General features: G+C 43.1%; 2 protein-coding genes across 4 annotated transcripts; one reads left to right on the top strand and one right to left on the bottom strand.

Annotated features, from left to right (window-relative positions):
- The first annotated feature begins 187 nt into the window (after nucleotides 1–187).
- On the top strand, nucleotides 188–6,051 carry LOC135114874 (uncharacterized). Of its 2 annotated transcripts, none has more exons than XM_064031070.1 (7): nucleotides 188–411; nucleotides 2,529–2,616; nucleotides 2,758–2,884; nucleotides 3,062–3,183; nucleotides 3,427–3,756; nucleotides 3,894–4,110; nucleotides 4,482–6,051. In XM_064031070.1, coding segments are annotated over exons 1-7 (1,632 nt in total). In that variant the 5' UTR covers nucleotides 188–409; the 3' UTR covers nucleotides 5,228–6,051. The 2 variants fall into 2 exon arrangements, with proteins under 2 accessions (XP_063887140.1, XP_063887141.1); XM_064031071.1 differs by lacking the exon at nucleotides 188–411 and adding an exon at nucleotides 418–840.
- A 1,942-nt stretch (nucleotides 6,052–7,993) lies between these two features.
- Nucleotides 7,994–15,335, bottom strand: LOC135114873 (serine/threonine-protein kinase PLK4-like). Of its 2 annotated transcripts, none has more exons than XM_064031067.1 (13): nucleotides 15,046–15,335; nucleotides 14,209–14,304; nucleotides 13,440–13,650; nucleotides 13,098–13,296; nucleotides 12,689–12,842; nucleotides 12,255–12,583; nucleotides 10,713–12,054; nucleotides 10,383–10,525; nucleotides 10,069–10,184; nucleotides 9,841–9,974; nucleotides 9,479–9,694; nucleotides 9,069–9,248; nucleotides 7,994–8,898 (listed from the first exon to the last, which is right to left on the bottom strand). In XM_064031067.1, exons 1-13 carry the CDS (start codon nucleotides 15,079–15,081, stop codon nucleotides 8,668–8,670), a joined length of 3,387 nt encoding a protein of 1,128 aa, XP_063887137.1. In that variant the 5' UTR covers nucleotides 15,082–15,335; the 3' UTR covers nucleotides 7,994–8,667. The 2 variants fall into 2 exon arrangements, with proteins under 2 accessions (XP_063887137.1, XP_063887139.1); XM_064031069.1 differs by having other exon boundaries at nucleotides 7,995–8,895.
- Between the last annotated feature and the right edge of the window lie 325 nt (nucleotides 15,336–15,660).

The following is a 15,660-nucleotide window of genomic DNA, read 5'->3' as shown; positions in this document are numbered from 1 at the left end:
AGTAGCAGATATTTCGTCCTTAAAGTAACATTTCCCATAAATGCACCGCCATTAAAGTGACCATGGGTGATTTACATATTAGTACAATTTGCCATAAGGTGTAAAGATCCCCCAGTGATCCCCTCCTCCCCCTGTCCTCCCCGTCTCTGCCACACTTCCCTGGGCGCTCGGTGACGGAAGACCAATGAGAAGGCGGCGCTGCGGCGAGTGGGTTGTGACTGGCTGGCGGGGAGGGACCCTGCGCACAATGGCCCAATGGCAGCCCTGCACACCCCGGCATTTGTTTACATATTGGTGGAGGAACCCAGGAGCGCTGCACCTCGCTCATCTTTGTGCTGAATCCTTCATTCTAGGCCTCTTACGCCCTAGTTTGAGGGTCTAAAAGCTGGCGGAGAACAAGAAGGCAGCCATGTGAGTGTGAAGGGCGGCGGTGATGGCGGCGGGACGAGGAACACACATCTTGGCGCCCCGACCACTCCCGTCCCTGGCGGCGTCATGGCGCTCGCCAGTTTAATGCAATATTTAACCAATATGAATCACTTGTGCCTTTAATGAATGAAGCGGCGAGGCATGGGTGTGGGAGGACTCAATGCAGGATGGTAGCTAGGGAGTGTGTAGTGGTGGTGGACGGGCAGGTGGTGTGGTTCGGCCCAGGCTGACCCCAGCAGTGGCTGTCACAAGGGCAGCCTCCAGGGCGGGGGTGCAGCAGGCCCAGGCTAATGCAGGACGTGGAGTGGACTTTGCTTCTTCACCTCGTGAAAGTGTCATGCAAGTGAAAGTACTGAGTGAGCATCAAATAGGAGGGTTGTTGATGACAGTCTAGGCACTGCTTGTCAAAAGGTTTGGACAGAGTTTGGTTTTACAAAGAAAAGGATTGTTACCCCATTGATTATTGCCTCTTAGATACAGTTTGGTTTTAAGCTTGAAATGCTTTTAATATTTGATATGTTCTTAATTGCAGATTTTTATACCTTAAACATTACTTTCCTAGCTGTGTAGAAGGGTTTTTATACCCAAAAGAGATCTTTTGTAAAATCTTTAATCATTGTAAAGTTTACTGAATGCATATAATGAAAAAAATGTACATGACAAGATTTTTATTTGTAGAATATTAAAATTGGCTTGCCATTGGAGAGTGTTTGAGTACTTGTCAAGATCGTAGCATGCCAGCTTACCCAGTCATATGATAAGAATTGCCAAATGATGTGTGGATAATGACCAGTGACTATAAAAAAAAAAAAATCAGATAACCAAATCAGCATTTTCACTGCCCAGGAGGAAGCAGTAGACACTTGCTGAAATGATAATTACTCCCAGTGAGATCTTAAGCACTGGATCAGGAGGTGCTGTGAACTTATCAATAACCCAGGAGTGACCTCACTGAACATTTCCTTTTGTGCCTCACAACACAAGGGGACAGTCACAACCTGCCCTCTAAAGGCAACTCTCTTCCTTCACAACTCAACATGCACTTAACACATGCATACCCTTCTGTCAGAATTCAAAATTATATGGCAGCTCATACACCAGCCTTGGAGTCCCTGTCTGGATAGGAGACCATAGATGTCCCCAGATCAGACTGCTCTTTTGGTGTTGACCCTAAGTGTCGTGACAGCTCCCTCAACTTTTTCTTCATTAACTTTTGCAACATTCATGGCCTTAGATCTAATTCTCAATCTGTGGAACACCACCTCTCCTCACCAAAACACTGGTGACTGAGGCAAGTGTCAGGAGCCCCTTCTCTTTTCCCGCCTACTTTCTCTATTCTCATTTTCAATCCAGAGCTTGATGTTGCATCTTTGTGTGCAACAACCTAACTTGCTCTCTTCCCCACGTTCTTGAATCTTCCAAATTTTCCACCATCTTGCTATGACTACAGAGTTACTCTCAAACTAAATTTATCTGTGCTGTATACCTTTCACATAATTCCTCTGATTATAATAATTCTTTGATTATTTAACTTCTGAAGTGGAACACACCCTGACTTTTCCTTTTTGCAGAGATCTCCATTCTTGGAGACTTCAGTGTTCACCACCAGCTTTGGCTTTCCTCTCCCTTCACTGACCAACCTGGTGAACAAGCCTTTAACTTTGCTATCCTCCATAACCTATAACAACTGGTGCATCATACTACCCATATTTCAGACTTGGAGATATGCCCGACATTCTTGACCTTTTCTTAACCTCCTTCTACTTATACTGTCACTCTGTCTTCTCTATTGGACTTGACCAATCACAACCTCATATCTGTTTCTTGTGCCATCACTCCAATCCCTCCTCAGGATCTCCCCAATGCAGAGGTGCCTCTGGCATTTTGACTGCTAATTGGAGGACCTAAGAAGGTATTAGCCTGATTCTCCATGGAATGACTTGCTTTTCTGTCAAAGACTAGTCTCTGTGTGCTGAGTGCATAACAGAGATGATAGTGTCTGGCATGTCCTCCTCTTCTACACTAAACATTCTTGGTCTGTCCTTTAGCTTCTTATAATCTAAACTGGAAACTTCAAATTAAGCCCATAACTTTTTCAGGACGAATTCAGATGAGGAGATGATAGCCTTGAGGTGGAATAACCACCTCACCACCTTATCACAGCTTCTGTTCTCATTACGAGAGGAGGTAAGTTTCGTGTGGTTGGTCAAGTTACTGATACTGTGATAAATTAATATTTGATGTACATAGATCTTATCTCAGACACTGAGTTGATAGAGTGTCTAAGAGAAGTATACAGTTATTCAATCCCACACATCTTCGCGGCAGGAATCCCTCATAGATGCCACGTTGGCTTGTGACGGCAAGCTGTTCCCTGCCCACAAGTTTGTCCTGTCGATGTGCAGTGAGTACTTCAAGGAGATGTTCACCACCAACCCCTGCAAACACCCTATTGGTGAGTTAGCATGCTGTGCTATTTATTTAGGAAAGCTGGGAAACATGCTCTTTGTTATAAATTCAAAGTAGATATGAGAATTACTTGATATGATCTGTCTCATAGGTATTAGACTTTTAGATTAGAATTATTCTTCCTGGTGCATGACTTCACTGTCTTTTGGTAATGTTTTGGTAGTGTACATGAAGGATGTCAAGAGTGAGGACATGGAAGCATTGTTGGACTTCATGTATAGAGGTGTTGTCCACATCCCCCAGGAGTCCCTTACTGGCCTGCTCAAGACTGCTGAAGGCCTGCAGGTATGGCATTATCTAATCTGTTTTGGAGTATTGTTCTATAGGGTGTCTGGTGGTTGGTAATATGGTTTTTTTGTCTAAACTTTGGAAATTCAGTCCTAGCTCATGACATTTTAGTAATCTTAGCTGGCATTGATGATCTTTTGTGACATTATAACTCGCCTTTCATTGTATTTAAAGGCTTGGCTTGGAATATGTAAATTGTTATATAGATAACTGTGTATCATTTCCCCTTCTTCCTGACAGATCCGAGGCCTTGGAATGTTTGCCCGTGAGGCTGCACTGTCAGAGAATGGAGGAATACCCACCTCAGATCGGTCAGTGGTGTCGGGAGCCTTGGAGCCCAATGTCATGGTGAGTCCAGAGCGGAAACGACCCTACGACATGGACCATTCAGAAACTTCCCTGGTTAACTTCTCAGATGGTGAACTTGATGATCAGCCTCTTCACACAAGCACTACCTCCACCACCACCACCACCCCAAAGAAGCCCAAGATATCGTCAATAATATCAGATGACTGCACCAATGATGTTCCGGCGCCAATACCTGACTTGCCCAGGGTTTCAGAAGACATGGTTAGTCCATTACTGGGTTTTTCCAGTCTTGAGTTGTGGATTTTGTAACCTATGACTTCAGGTACAGATTTTTGTGTGATGTGTGTCAGAATCATCATCAGTCCCACCAGTTAAACACCTTCATTTCCTTCCCCCAGCTGGACTTGGGTGGTGGAGTAACCATACCTGCCAGTGATTATTTTAAGTTTCGTCGCACCAATGCCAATCGCTACATCAATGACCTCCTTCGGTACTTTTTTCCTGTGGAAGTGCTGGCCTCCTCCTCCCTCACTGGGGGGGAATGTTTTGCCAACAAAGACAAAGGACCCTCCAACAAGAACCAGCTCGACCCCTGCATCATCAGGGTCATCACACGTAAGGCTCCTCTCAGCCAGTAGTGGAGGTCTGCTTGGCTCTCACCCTCACCCTTCAGTCTATCCTTTGTGGCTCTATTCATCATCAACTCTGAGTTGTCTTGTGTGCATTTTTTAGTGACTCATTGGTGTTCCCTTTATTTCACAATGCTAAAGCACCATATACATTTGAGTAATATGATGTAATTTTTTGTAATTTGAATTTAGCATATGTCAAAAAATTATTAGTGATATCTTTGTCCTGTGCCATTTGAAATTATGTTGTCACTTCAAATACAAGGGATGATGTGACTGTTATCTTACACCATAGGATGATCACTTGGTTTCTGTCAGATTCAGAGCCTCTGTGGACTAATCTCAACTGTCTTGCAGATGATGCAATACGGAACTTTCCCGCCATAGATGAAAAACAAGTAAGAAATGCAATACGACGCAAGCTCAACACAGAATCCCGCATATACCGTAGTCAGGAAAAATTTGGGGGTATTTTGCCGAAGCGGAATCCAGTACAGAGACGGCGCAGCAGATTTGCAGAGTCTCCGCGGGCCCTGGTGTCTATTGAGAAGTCAGCAGACCGCGAAAAGGACAAGGGGCCCCCGATGGTGACACCAAATGTCACCGTGGAGAAAGCACCCTCCAAAGACTCAAGAAGACCAACATATGCCTCAGGTCAGAGCCAGCAGCAGGATAAGGATGGTAAAAGAGATGGGGACACATCTTACTTCAGTAGACTGGACAAAGCTGTGAGGCCAGGTGATCAGGGTCAGCCTTCTAATTCAGCCACCCCTACTCCAGTGGCCACACCCAGCCTCCCCTCCTCCTCTTCCTCCCCTGCCACTGGCGCAGATAAGACATTTAAACTCTGTCACGAGAACCTAGTGAAAGCCGAGTTGCCTGCTGCCTCCCAGTACCTCCCGCAGGAGTACTCGTATCCCACAGTGATGCCGCCACACGTCAGTCAGGCGTACCTCCCCCACCACATGGCAGCTGCTGATCCCACTTACCTGCGCAGGCTAGAGATGAGCCAGGCCACACCCCATCCTGCAGCACTCTCCTACACGTATCCACACGCGACCTTACCCACCTCTGAATCCATGGAGCCAAGTCTGCACATGTAGTGAGGTTTGTCTTTGTCTTTTCCCTTCAAATTCCAGTGCAAATTTACAAAATATACATAAAAAGGTTTTATATCAACAGGAGGGTAGCCGTCACCCCCTGTAGAGATGTCACAGGTGAGGTTCTCTGTCACGGAGCTTAGAAATCACTTGTACTTGTTATTCATGCCAAGTTTTGATGCATGAAAGATCTGATTTATGCAATTATTTTTTTATAAATATTTATTTGTATTAAATTTTTTTTCACTATGTGATATAAAAATTTATCTGTTGCTTCTTGAAGGTCTCGGACATTTACTGATCAGATTTTATTTCTCATCAGATGGTGAAATTAATAACTCAAGTGATGCTTAGTGTCAGGAAATGTAGATAACTGGTCATTAGGACTGTCATTAAGATTTTATACTTAATTTTATACGGCCTTTGACAAATCCAGTGTGAATATTGAAGTATTTGTATTACTAATTCATATTATGTATTTTCTCTTAGAATTCCATTACTTTACTTTGTAAACCACTTTTTAGGGATGCAATAAAGATCACCTTTGTTGAATGATTTGGTAGACATCTGACATGACCATCTCTGTGACTAATGCCAGTGTTCAGCCATTAGGGAATCCCAACTTCCCCATTGTTCTTCAGTAGTGATAACAAGACAGGAACCAAGAGCCTCCAGCTGTGTGGTGCTCCTCCACCCCGAGGGAAGGCGAGTAGTGATCTTTTTTTTCCCTCATTAGCTTGTGATTGCCATATTTCTCCTCCTCACTTGGTTAAATTTGTAACTACATTATGTTGGACTCAAGACTTGAATAATAACTTGGTGATTAAGTTGTTGTTGTTACCTCTCGTAGTTAAATGAGGACAAAATGATACTATTGCGCTGGGCCAGAAAGTCAAGAGGAATGCCACATGGTGGGAAGATATTGGTTCTGTGAGTTAGTTCTTATTTTGTTCATAATAGAACACTGAATATTTTAAAGAGAACAGATTTGAACATATCTCTGCACATAAGCCAGCATATGGTCTTGCACATAAATATATTTCAAAAGTTTCATCAAGGGTGGACAAAAATAAGTTTGTTAGCCTACTTGGTGGTTATTACGGGGCTTAATACAGTTAGTATGGAGAAGCAGCAGCATCAAGTCACCACAGTGTGTGAAGAGGTTGTTTGAGCACTGCCATCTAAGAACCATTGAAGAGGGATATAGAAAATGTGATGTTTTCTAATGGTTATAGTTTTGGCATGTTTTCTGCCTTCCATTCTGGCACTCCAACTGCAGTTATGGATGTGGAAATGTGGAACTTGTATGTAATTATTTGTTGTATGTACGTTTATTCTAAGAATTATATTAATCCATATAGTGCTTACTACAATGACTACCAGTTTTGTTTATCACATTTCTTGATCACATAGTCCATCCATCAACTGTGAGAGTCTTCACTTGTCTGTCACCTTTCACCCAAACTTTGTACTCCATCTTTACTTTCCGTCAGGCTTTGTTATAGACACGTGTTGACTACAGTTGAGTTAGAGATAGAGTACAAGATCACCTTCCTGCTACATAGTTTCACAGTGTACATAATTTTTGAGTTCATTAACCAGTAGCCTGTTTGTCTGAGCACCAAATGTATATTTATTTTATCCTCCTGACTTCATAAGCAGGAGAAACACTTGCACCTTGCATGTTTATCTAACTCTACATCTCAGAATTGGAATATATTTAATTACCTAATGTTCACTAATTGTGTGTTGAGCTCAGTTTCTCAGTTGTTGAGGGACATGTTATTTTTGTTTGGACATACCCCAATGTTAAGTAATGGCTTTAATATCCTTCACAGTACTATACTCGTTTTTGTGATGTTTTTGTTATAACAAGTACTGTTGCCTTTATACTGGTGTGGTTAGACTGAGAGTTGGTCCTGTGGTGCAGACTGACCAGCCCCTCACAGCCCCACACTCTCAGCCCAAGCACAGTCTGTACTTTAGTATCATTTTGTTTGTGATGAATAGTGTGCAGTTTAAAGAGTGAGAAGGAACTGATGAATGTGTAACTTGTGTGAACTTGAGCTATGTGCGTGTGTGCATGTACACTACAATCTGATCAGATCTGCCTCACAAATACATCAAACACTGTACACTAGAAAAGGGCTGCTATTACTCTTAACTTCATTTTTCACTCCAGTGTTGCATGGCTGATGGAACACTACAGTCATCATATTGGTGCTGTATCTGGTATCTCTTGTATATTCCTGTGTCCAGATCCTTACATATATTTCTATATTTCTCTCAGCCTTTTCCTACTGCAAGGAGTGTGGGTCAGGTTGAGGGCTGTGGCTAGCAATCAGTGTTGGTGTGAGGGGGAGCCGGTGCAAGTCACAGGCTGGGGTTGGGAGGGATGGGTTTCTTTTGAATATATTATATCTGCATTTTCCATAAGAAAAAGCACATTTTACAGAGGTTATAACATTGAGCAATTTATTAAGTTAATTCTTACATTTGTGAATTTTTATCTTAAGAACCTGCATACTATGTATGTAAGCCTTTGTACATAGTCTCTTCCTTCACAACCATTGCTGTACTCTTTTAAGTTGTTAGCATTATAGTGAGAGTTGTAGCGGTAGTCACATTTTCTCATGATGTGTGTGTCAGGGATCAGCCCAGTTATTACGTTAGTATTCGTGTGCCTAAAATTACTACAAAAAACATCATCTTTCATTCACCTGTCTGGCTCACATCTGAAGACTTACTGGGAGTCCCCTGCAAGTACATAAATATACATAGCTGTAAGCAGCAGAAGTGTGGAGTTTTAAGGAAATTACAAAGTCCTTTTTTCTTGAGTTTAGCATTTATTATAAATTAAAAAAAAAAACCTGTCACTAGATAAACAATTTACACTGTACATTATATATACACTTGGTGAGGAGAGTTTTAATAAACATTAAAATAGAAAACACTAATTACTAAAGACTAAAAAACATCCACTGAAAATATAGTAATAACATTTCCAATATGTTCATGATACTCAAAATTGCTTTAGGTGCAAGTATTACACATTCTTATAAATTTTTCAGTTATCCAACCCACATTCACTAGAAATGATCCCTTTTTACTGAAAAGCAGAATGACAATCAGAAGACTGAGAGACAAAGGCAGCATAGACAGTCTGCATGGGCTTGATATGAAGACGCTAAAAAGAGTGTCAGACCAGTCACAATTTACTTAGCATGAGATTCATATTATAAATACCTTGTATTCTGAATGTCATAAACTGAACCTGGCATGTTTAGTTTTATGGCAGTCATATTGTTAGTCAAGTTACCTTAAAAAGCAATGCAATGTTTGAATTTCATATTCAATCCTATAAAGCAATAAAGCACTTTGTATGTCAAGAGTGCTGTTTGAAATATTTGCAATCTCTGGAAATAAATATAGAGAGCTGTGTGCTACCTGTGGTCCACATTTGAGGCTTTGGGTACTGTGGACTGAGCCAAGCAGTCCAGAACAGTTTCCATTTGTGCCAGTTTTTCTTTTAGGACAAGAGGCAGATTGTCTTTGACTGAGTAGGTGGTGGATGCACCTGAGGCCTCCGTGAACACCACCCTGGGAGAGTTGCTGCTCACTTGCACACGACTGCCATCCAAGTACTCCACCAAAACTTCTCCACTGCTTCCCTGCTGGCAAAATGCAAGTTACATTTCATTCCCATACATTGTTATTTTCACACAGTAAACAGTAATATGGTAAGACTGATTTTTCTGCAGTTTAGCTGAAAATGTCTAACATGTAATTTTTAGACACCCCATTGTCTAATATGGAAGTTATTATTGTGATAGTCTTCTCTTACCTTTGATGCCCAGCCAATATTCTGGACATAAACTCGAACAGATGAAGTCTTGAGTTGTTCTGAGAGCTGAGGATGGGCATTGGAAGAGTGAGGGTTGAGAGGCAGTCGGATAACAGGAGGCACACCACCACCAACGCCACCAACATGAACACTTGCCAATGACCCCTCAAATGATCCAAGCTGTCAGGAAAATAATAAGTTAGCAGATCTGACAAGAAAACAAATTTGCCAGTCTTCCCTTTTACATATTTTCTTCTCCATCTCTATATGAACACTGTCAGAGTGTAGTCATGTGAGTACTCTATGTAGATGCTGGTAGGGTCTCTATAATATGAGATCAATATCAGTTACAGAGAGCTGGTGAAGAATATTAAGGATATGTGATACCAGTAATATGGAGAAGTTATTACCTGGGCCATGATATTATGTGGAGACCTGAAGGACTGCAAGGAGGAAGGAGACAGGTTTTCCTTATCGTAGGTGGGATGACCTCTGCTTCTGGTGGACGCAGGTGGGGAGGAAGCTGCTGGTGGCTTGGATCCCATGATGGCAGGGAAACAAATTAACTCTGTCTTATGAGCAAGGTCATCTAGCACTTGCTCAATACTCAGGCAGTGACTCAGAACCTGCAAGGAGACATATTCTAGCAACTACACAAACATAGTAGGTATATCTAAAACAAAAATATAGAAATAAATAGCAAAGCAAATCTATGGATGATATAGTCAGGTTGTGAGGAAAGTGACATAAATAAGAGTGAAACTGAGATTACCTCCTTGAAGTGTTTGAGGAGGGGATGAAGGTGGACTGGAAAGGCCTGTGAGGCTGCAGAAAGCTGCCTGGTATGAGAGACCCCACTTGCTTCCCTCACCACCACACTGTTATTACTCTGGGTGATCTTGGTGCCTTGGGAAAGAGAGGGAGGATTGCAAGAGGTCTTAAGTCATGACCATTCCTATAAAGTATAAGACAAATATATGATAAGTTTCATGTGTCTTACCATGGTAAAAGTGTCCCACAAAGTCTGGATTAGGAGAGTTTTCCATGAGGTAAAACTTGGCTTGGTCACTGTAGTATGTGATCTTTGTAGTTCTTGATCTTAGCAGTTTTACAAACCTAGAAACACACAATGATTTCTGAGACAGGCATATTGAATACATATCTTAATACTGCATGTGTGTTATAAAAGGAAACAAAAATGACAAAAGAGGACTGGGATTCCCTTATCCACAAGCTGTTCTTCCAAAAAGAAGCAATGTCAGGTGTTGCTTGTCTTAGTGTGCATGGCTGACTGTACAGTGAAGGAACCCTAACCTTGCAGCTGCCTTGTACTTAGTCCAGTACTTAGAGGGCAGGTTTTCATATGAGTATATGAGATCTGCTCCCTCCTCTGGCAGCGGCACTGGGGACTCTCCTGGTGCTGCACCCAAGCCACCATTGGGCCGGTAAATAACAATCTGAAGGAAGACAAAAATATCTAAAACACTGACTTCCAATGCCAATGTTGCTGTACTGCCTCATGTCCTTGATCTTTCACTCATTTAAAGTGAAACTTGGCATGTGAAAAGGACAGAACAATTTTTAAGGATAGATGTGTGTCTGGCATGCAGAGATAAACAAAACTCATACAAACAGTAAGCTTACCCTTAGACCATCTGGTGAGATTCTGCAAACATCGTCCACCAACTCTTGGTTGTGGCGCACACTAAGGTGCTCCAGACACACCTCCCCATTCTCAAGGATGTTCAGAAAGTACCGGTTGCTCCGGTATCGCACCTTCCTCAGTCTCCTGGAGGTCAGCGGAGACACTTGCTGCCTCAGGGTTTGACTGTTGCTGGAGGGGGATTTCTTTGGGGTGGATGGGTGCTGAGGGTTGCTGGGGCCTTGAGTGCTGCTTGAGCTCCTGGGTTCACTACTGGCTGCCTTGGAAGGAATGTCACTCAGCATCTTGCTATGAGACTCACTTAATGAACCACAGCCCTGAGTTTTGCTCTGTGGCTTGGTCACTTTGGGATGGGAATTACTGGAGACATGACTGCAGCCAGAATTACCCTCCCTGTCTCTATTGTCTGCTCTGCTATGTCTGCTGCTGCACACTGATGCTGATGTCTGCTGCTCCCTACAGTCACTGATAGATCTGTGGTGTGAACTTTGAGAGCATGGGTGAGTTTTGTCCCTGTACATCTCCCTTGACCTGTCTCTTGCATTAGGATGCTCTGGTTCTCTCACTCTGCCTCCACATATATCTCTGGGTCTCTCCCTCACTTTTTCCAGAGACCTGCTTCTGCGGGAGTTGCCATGCCTCTCCTTGGCCGTGTCATTCTGTCTCTCATGAGAATAGTCATGACTCCTGGACACATAACTTGTGTTTTCTCTAGACATAATATTGTGTCTGTATTCAGAGTCTTCCCTCCAGTAACCATCTACAGCTTGTACCAAATCTCTTGATCCTCTTGCTGCTCCACCATAACAACTGTCAGAATAAAGAGGATCATAGATGTGTTTAGAAGACTGACTCTGCTGAGTGCTGCACTTCTCACATGAAGACTCCATTGAGGCATGGTTGCTTTGACAGTGGCCTTCTTGAACTGCATCACTATAGTAACCACCAGAAACACTACTCATGTCCCTTGGGAGAATATCTCTCTCTAAAGATCTGGACTTTTTTCGAGACCTATCATAACCACGTCTGGCTCCTCTGTGGTCAATGTATTTGTCTCTGGCCATATTGGGTGCACTGCTGCTGGAGTTGTATGATGATTTGTCATCAAAAGAACTCGAGTAGTGCCTGGTGTCTGAAGGCTGGTGGTGGTGGTGGTGCTGTTGGTGTCGCTCCTCATACACATCTCGTTCTCTCCTTAGAGGTGGAGGATGGGAAGAAGGAGGGAAGGCAAAGTCCTCTCCTCGCCTCAGTGAAGGAAGGGGAGTGAACTTCCTCTTGAGACTATCAATGACCCCAGCATTTGGTGGAAGAAGATCCCTTGGGCTGCAAATGGTCACCATAGTAATGTCAGATTTCCAACACTATAAATATACACTCAGCAAGCACAATAGCCTACGAAACTGGCTATCAGCTGGATCATATAAACATAAACAAGCATACAAAGCAAACACCTCATTAACTCAGAGATATCATGTTATGTGCAACATACAAATATGTAAAATTAGTTTACAGAACTATCATACCTTGACTTCATTCTGACAGGTGGTGATGGTGGGTACCTGAGGTGTGGCTCACTGTGTGTGTTGCCTGGGTGGTGTCCTGAGGGCTGGACAACCCCCTCTGACCACTCACTCTCTGATATGGCAGCAAGAGGGGCTCTGGTGTGGTGAGTGGTCGCTACTGTTGTCATGGTGTACATTCCACTGTCACAAACTCGAGATGCATCTGTCCTGCCTCCACTAGTCATGAATGGGTGGCTTGGAACCAAATCAAGCTTGATTCTTTCCTTGGGATTTTTCTTGAGGCAATCGGCAATGAGGGAACGAGCCTCAGCTGACACATAACTTGGGACCTTAAGGGGAATGGTAGTTCAGTTTCTGAAGGTTGAGAGACATGATGGTACAATAGGCATAGTACATATTAAATTTAAGTGAAGGATTGTTACAGATTTGCTCACCTTGTACTCCCCCATGACAACCTTGGTGAATATAGACTCCTTCAGGCCCTTGCCATCAAAGGGAGGGTGACCCACCAGCATGATGAACAGCATACACCCTAGACTCCACACATCTGACTCCAGCCCATGGGAACTCCGGGTCACCACCTCAGGGCTGCCACATCAACAAGCACCATGATGTAAATTGCCAAGTAATTATCAAGTCTCATATGCTTCTACAATAAAAAAGGAAAGGCTTAAATTGAACCTCAGGGCTGCCATATCCACAAGAAGTAAGATGTAAACTGATAAGTAACTGCTCACTCTCATATGCTTCTACAATACAAGAAGGAAAGAAACTGAAAGTAGAAGTATTTCCTTTTAATCTCAACAGAATAGGATCAAAGTGCCTGCTTCCCAAGATGCCCACCTAATGTAGTTTGGAGTGCCACACATGGTGGTGTGTCGGTCATCAGGCCGCTGCAGCTGAGTAGCCAAGCCAAAGTCAGCAATCTTGACCTGCTGCTGACCATCAAGGAGGATGTTTGAGAGGGTAAGGTCACGGTGAATGATGGCCTTGGAGTGCAGGTACAGCATGCCATCCACTATCTGTCGCAGGTATTCCCGAGCTGGGTATAGGGAAGGCATGGGCAAGATGAGAAACCAAATAGTACTGTGTGTGTGTGTGTGTGTGTGTGTGTAAACATTCCAATAAAGCATTTAATATTAACAAAAACAGAAGGCCAAGACAAACAACACAGCCTCAATTCACCTTCATCTTCAGTCAACACTCTCCCAAGATTCTTCAGGTGTTTCTGCAGCTCGCCCTTGACACACACCTCCAGGACAAGGTAGACATACTCCTGGTCTTCAAAGAAAGTATACAGCTGCAGGATGGATGGGTGGCTGAGACGGGAGTGGATGGTCACTTCCTGCCGCACCCTGTTAATCAACCCTCCAGCCGTAATCTGGCTCTTGTTGATCTGCAGGACAAGACAACTGTAGTAATAATAATGTGAAAATTTCTGTAATCAAGTAAACAAACCCTTCTCACTGCATCAATGACTGTATACAGAGAAGAAAGACACAAACAAGTTGATAACACCATCTCCCTGACATTAACCAAAGAAATTGTGTTATCCTATGTCCCTGCTGAAAATTAACAAGGTAATATTAAAATAACATTAGCAATTCCATGTAATAGCTAGGTTTAAGTTTGGTTAGGTATAGATTAATTTACTTCATTAATTTCATTGCTAAGCCGTTTATTATGTAGAACATTGTTTGAAAAGTATCATATTTTTTGCCTAGAAATAAATAACCAGTCTTAAAATTAGTATGCTAAAGTTATTTCCATAAGAACATAGCCCTCTAATTTTGGATGAGCCTTTTTGATCTCTCTGTAGCAACTGGCATTCTCAGAGGGCCCTTTTTTCACACTTTTTTGTTGCTCTTGGTCAGTTGGTCAGTCTCTCCCCTTCTTAAATAAAATAAATAAACAAATAAATAAAAAAGTCAGTAATTTCAGACCCTAGACGCACCTTCTTGATGGCCACATCCCTGCCAGTGTTGCGGCATCGTGCCTGGTACACCGTCGCAAAGCCGCCCTTGCCCAGCTGCTCCCCAACATCAAAATCCTGTAAGGCATGGTCAGCTCACGTTAGCCTAAAGGACACTGCACACTCACCAGCAAATATAGCATAATACTTTAAGTGTGTAACAGTTTTCAATCCTAGTGTTTCTTATTTTTATGTATATAATAGTTGTGTTCTGTTCTCCCCTCCCCTGTGTGTCCTCTAATCTTTCCCCCTTGTTCTTCTCTGTGTTCCTCTTACCCTTCCCGGTTTCTCTTACCCTCCCCTGTTCCTCTTACTCTCCCCTGTTCCTCGTTCCCTCTCCTGTTCTTACCCTTTCCTGCTCCTCTTATCTTCCCGTGTTATTCTTGGCCTTCCTACTCTCTCCTGTGTCCCTCAATGATTTTCTTCTCTCCCCCGTGTTCCCTCTTACTCTCCCCTGCTCCTCTTGCCCTTCCTATTCTCTCCTATGCCCCTCCGTGATTCTCCTCTCACCCGTGTTCCCTCTTACCCTCCCTACTCTCTCCTAAGCCTCCCAGTGATTTCCTCTTTCCTGAGTTCCTTCCCCTTCCTAAGTCTCTCAATGATTCCATTCTCTCCCCCATGTTCCCTCTCCTCTCCCCTTTCTAAGTATCCCAGTGATTCTTTTACTTCCCCTTTCTTAGCATCCCAGTGATACCCTTCGTTTTCCCCTTCCTAAGCATCCAAGTGATTCCGTCCTCTCCCGTCTCCCCCTCCCCACTCCCGTCCTAAGCATCCCAGTGATTCCCTCCACTCCCCCACCTGCCTCACCGGCCACTTTACCTTTATTGAACACCCAAACACACTCCTGCCGTTCATTCTCGTCCACCTGTTGCATGTTATCGACTAATTTCCTGGACCATGACGCCTTCCTCCTTCTTACTGACTCGCCATGTTTATGTTTTTGTATTTCCCACCTGCAATGAGTTCTGGCTTCTCATTGGCTGCTTCGGGGTGCGAGTGGCCAATGATAAATAAGGTTTTCTTAAAATACGAAGCCCCCATTGGCTGTCACGCGTTCCTTAGTGAGCCACGCCGCCAATGGGAAGGAAGTTCACAGGTCGATGGCAGGGAAGGGAAGACTCGTTTTGGGGTTTTCAGCGAATTTCAAGGGAACGTGGTGAAAATCTGTTATTATTTGCCTCCATTTATTTATTTATTTTTTCTATGTATGGGGGAGATCTAAGGCACAGTAAATATATAAAAGAAAAGAAAGTAAAAGAGTGAGAAAGAGAAAAGCCAAAAGGGAAGACTCGATTTGGATTTTTCAGTTAATTTAAAGGGAAAGGGGTGAAAACTGGGATGAAAATTATTATTACTCGATTTCCTTTATTTTTGTTTGAGTATCATGGAGATGTAAGGGAGAAAATTAAACGAAAAAAAAATTAGAAGAAAGCC

Source organism: Scylla paramamosain, chromosome 28 (genome assembly GCF_035594125.1).
Source record: "Scylla paramamosain isolate STU-SP2022 chromosome 28, ASM3559412v1, whole genome shotgun sequence".
In the NCBI taxonomy this organism is placed as follows: Eukaryota; Metazoa; Arthropoda; class Malacostraca; order Decapoda; family Portunidae; genus Scylla; species Scylla paramamosain.
Note: the sequence above shows the minus strand (reverse complement) of the source record. Positions and strands in the feature narration are given on the sequence as shown.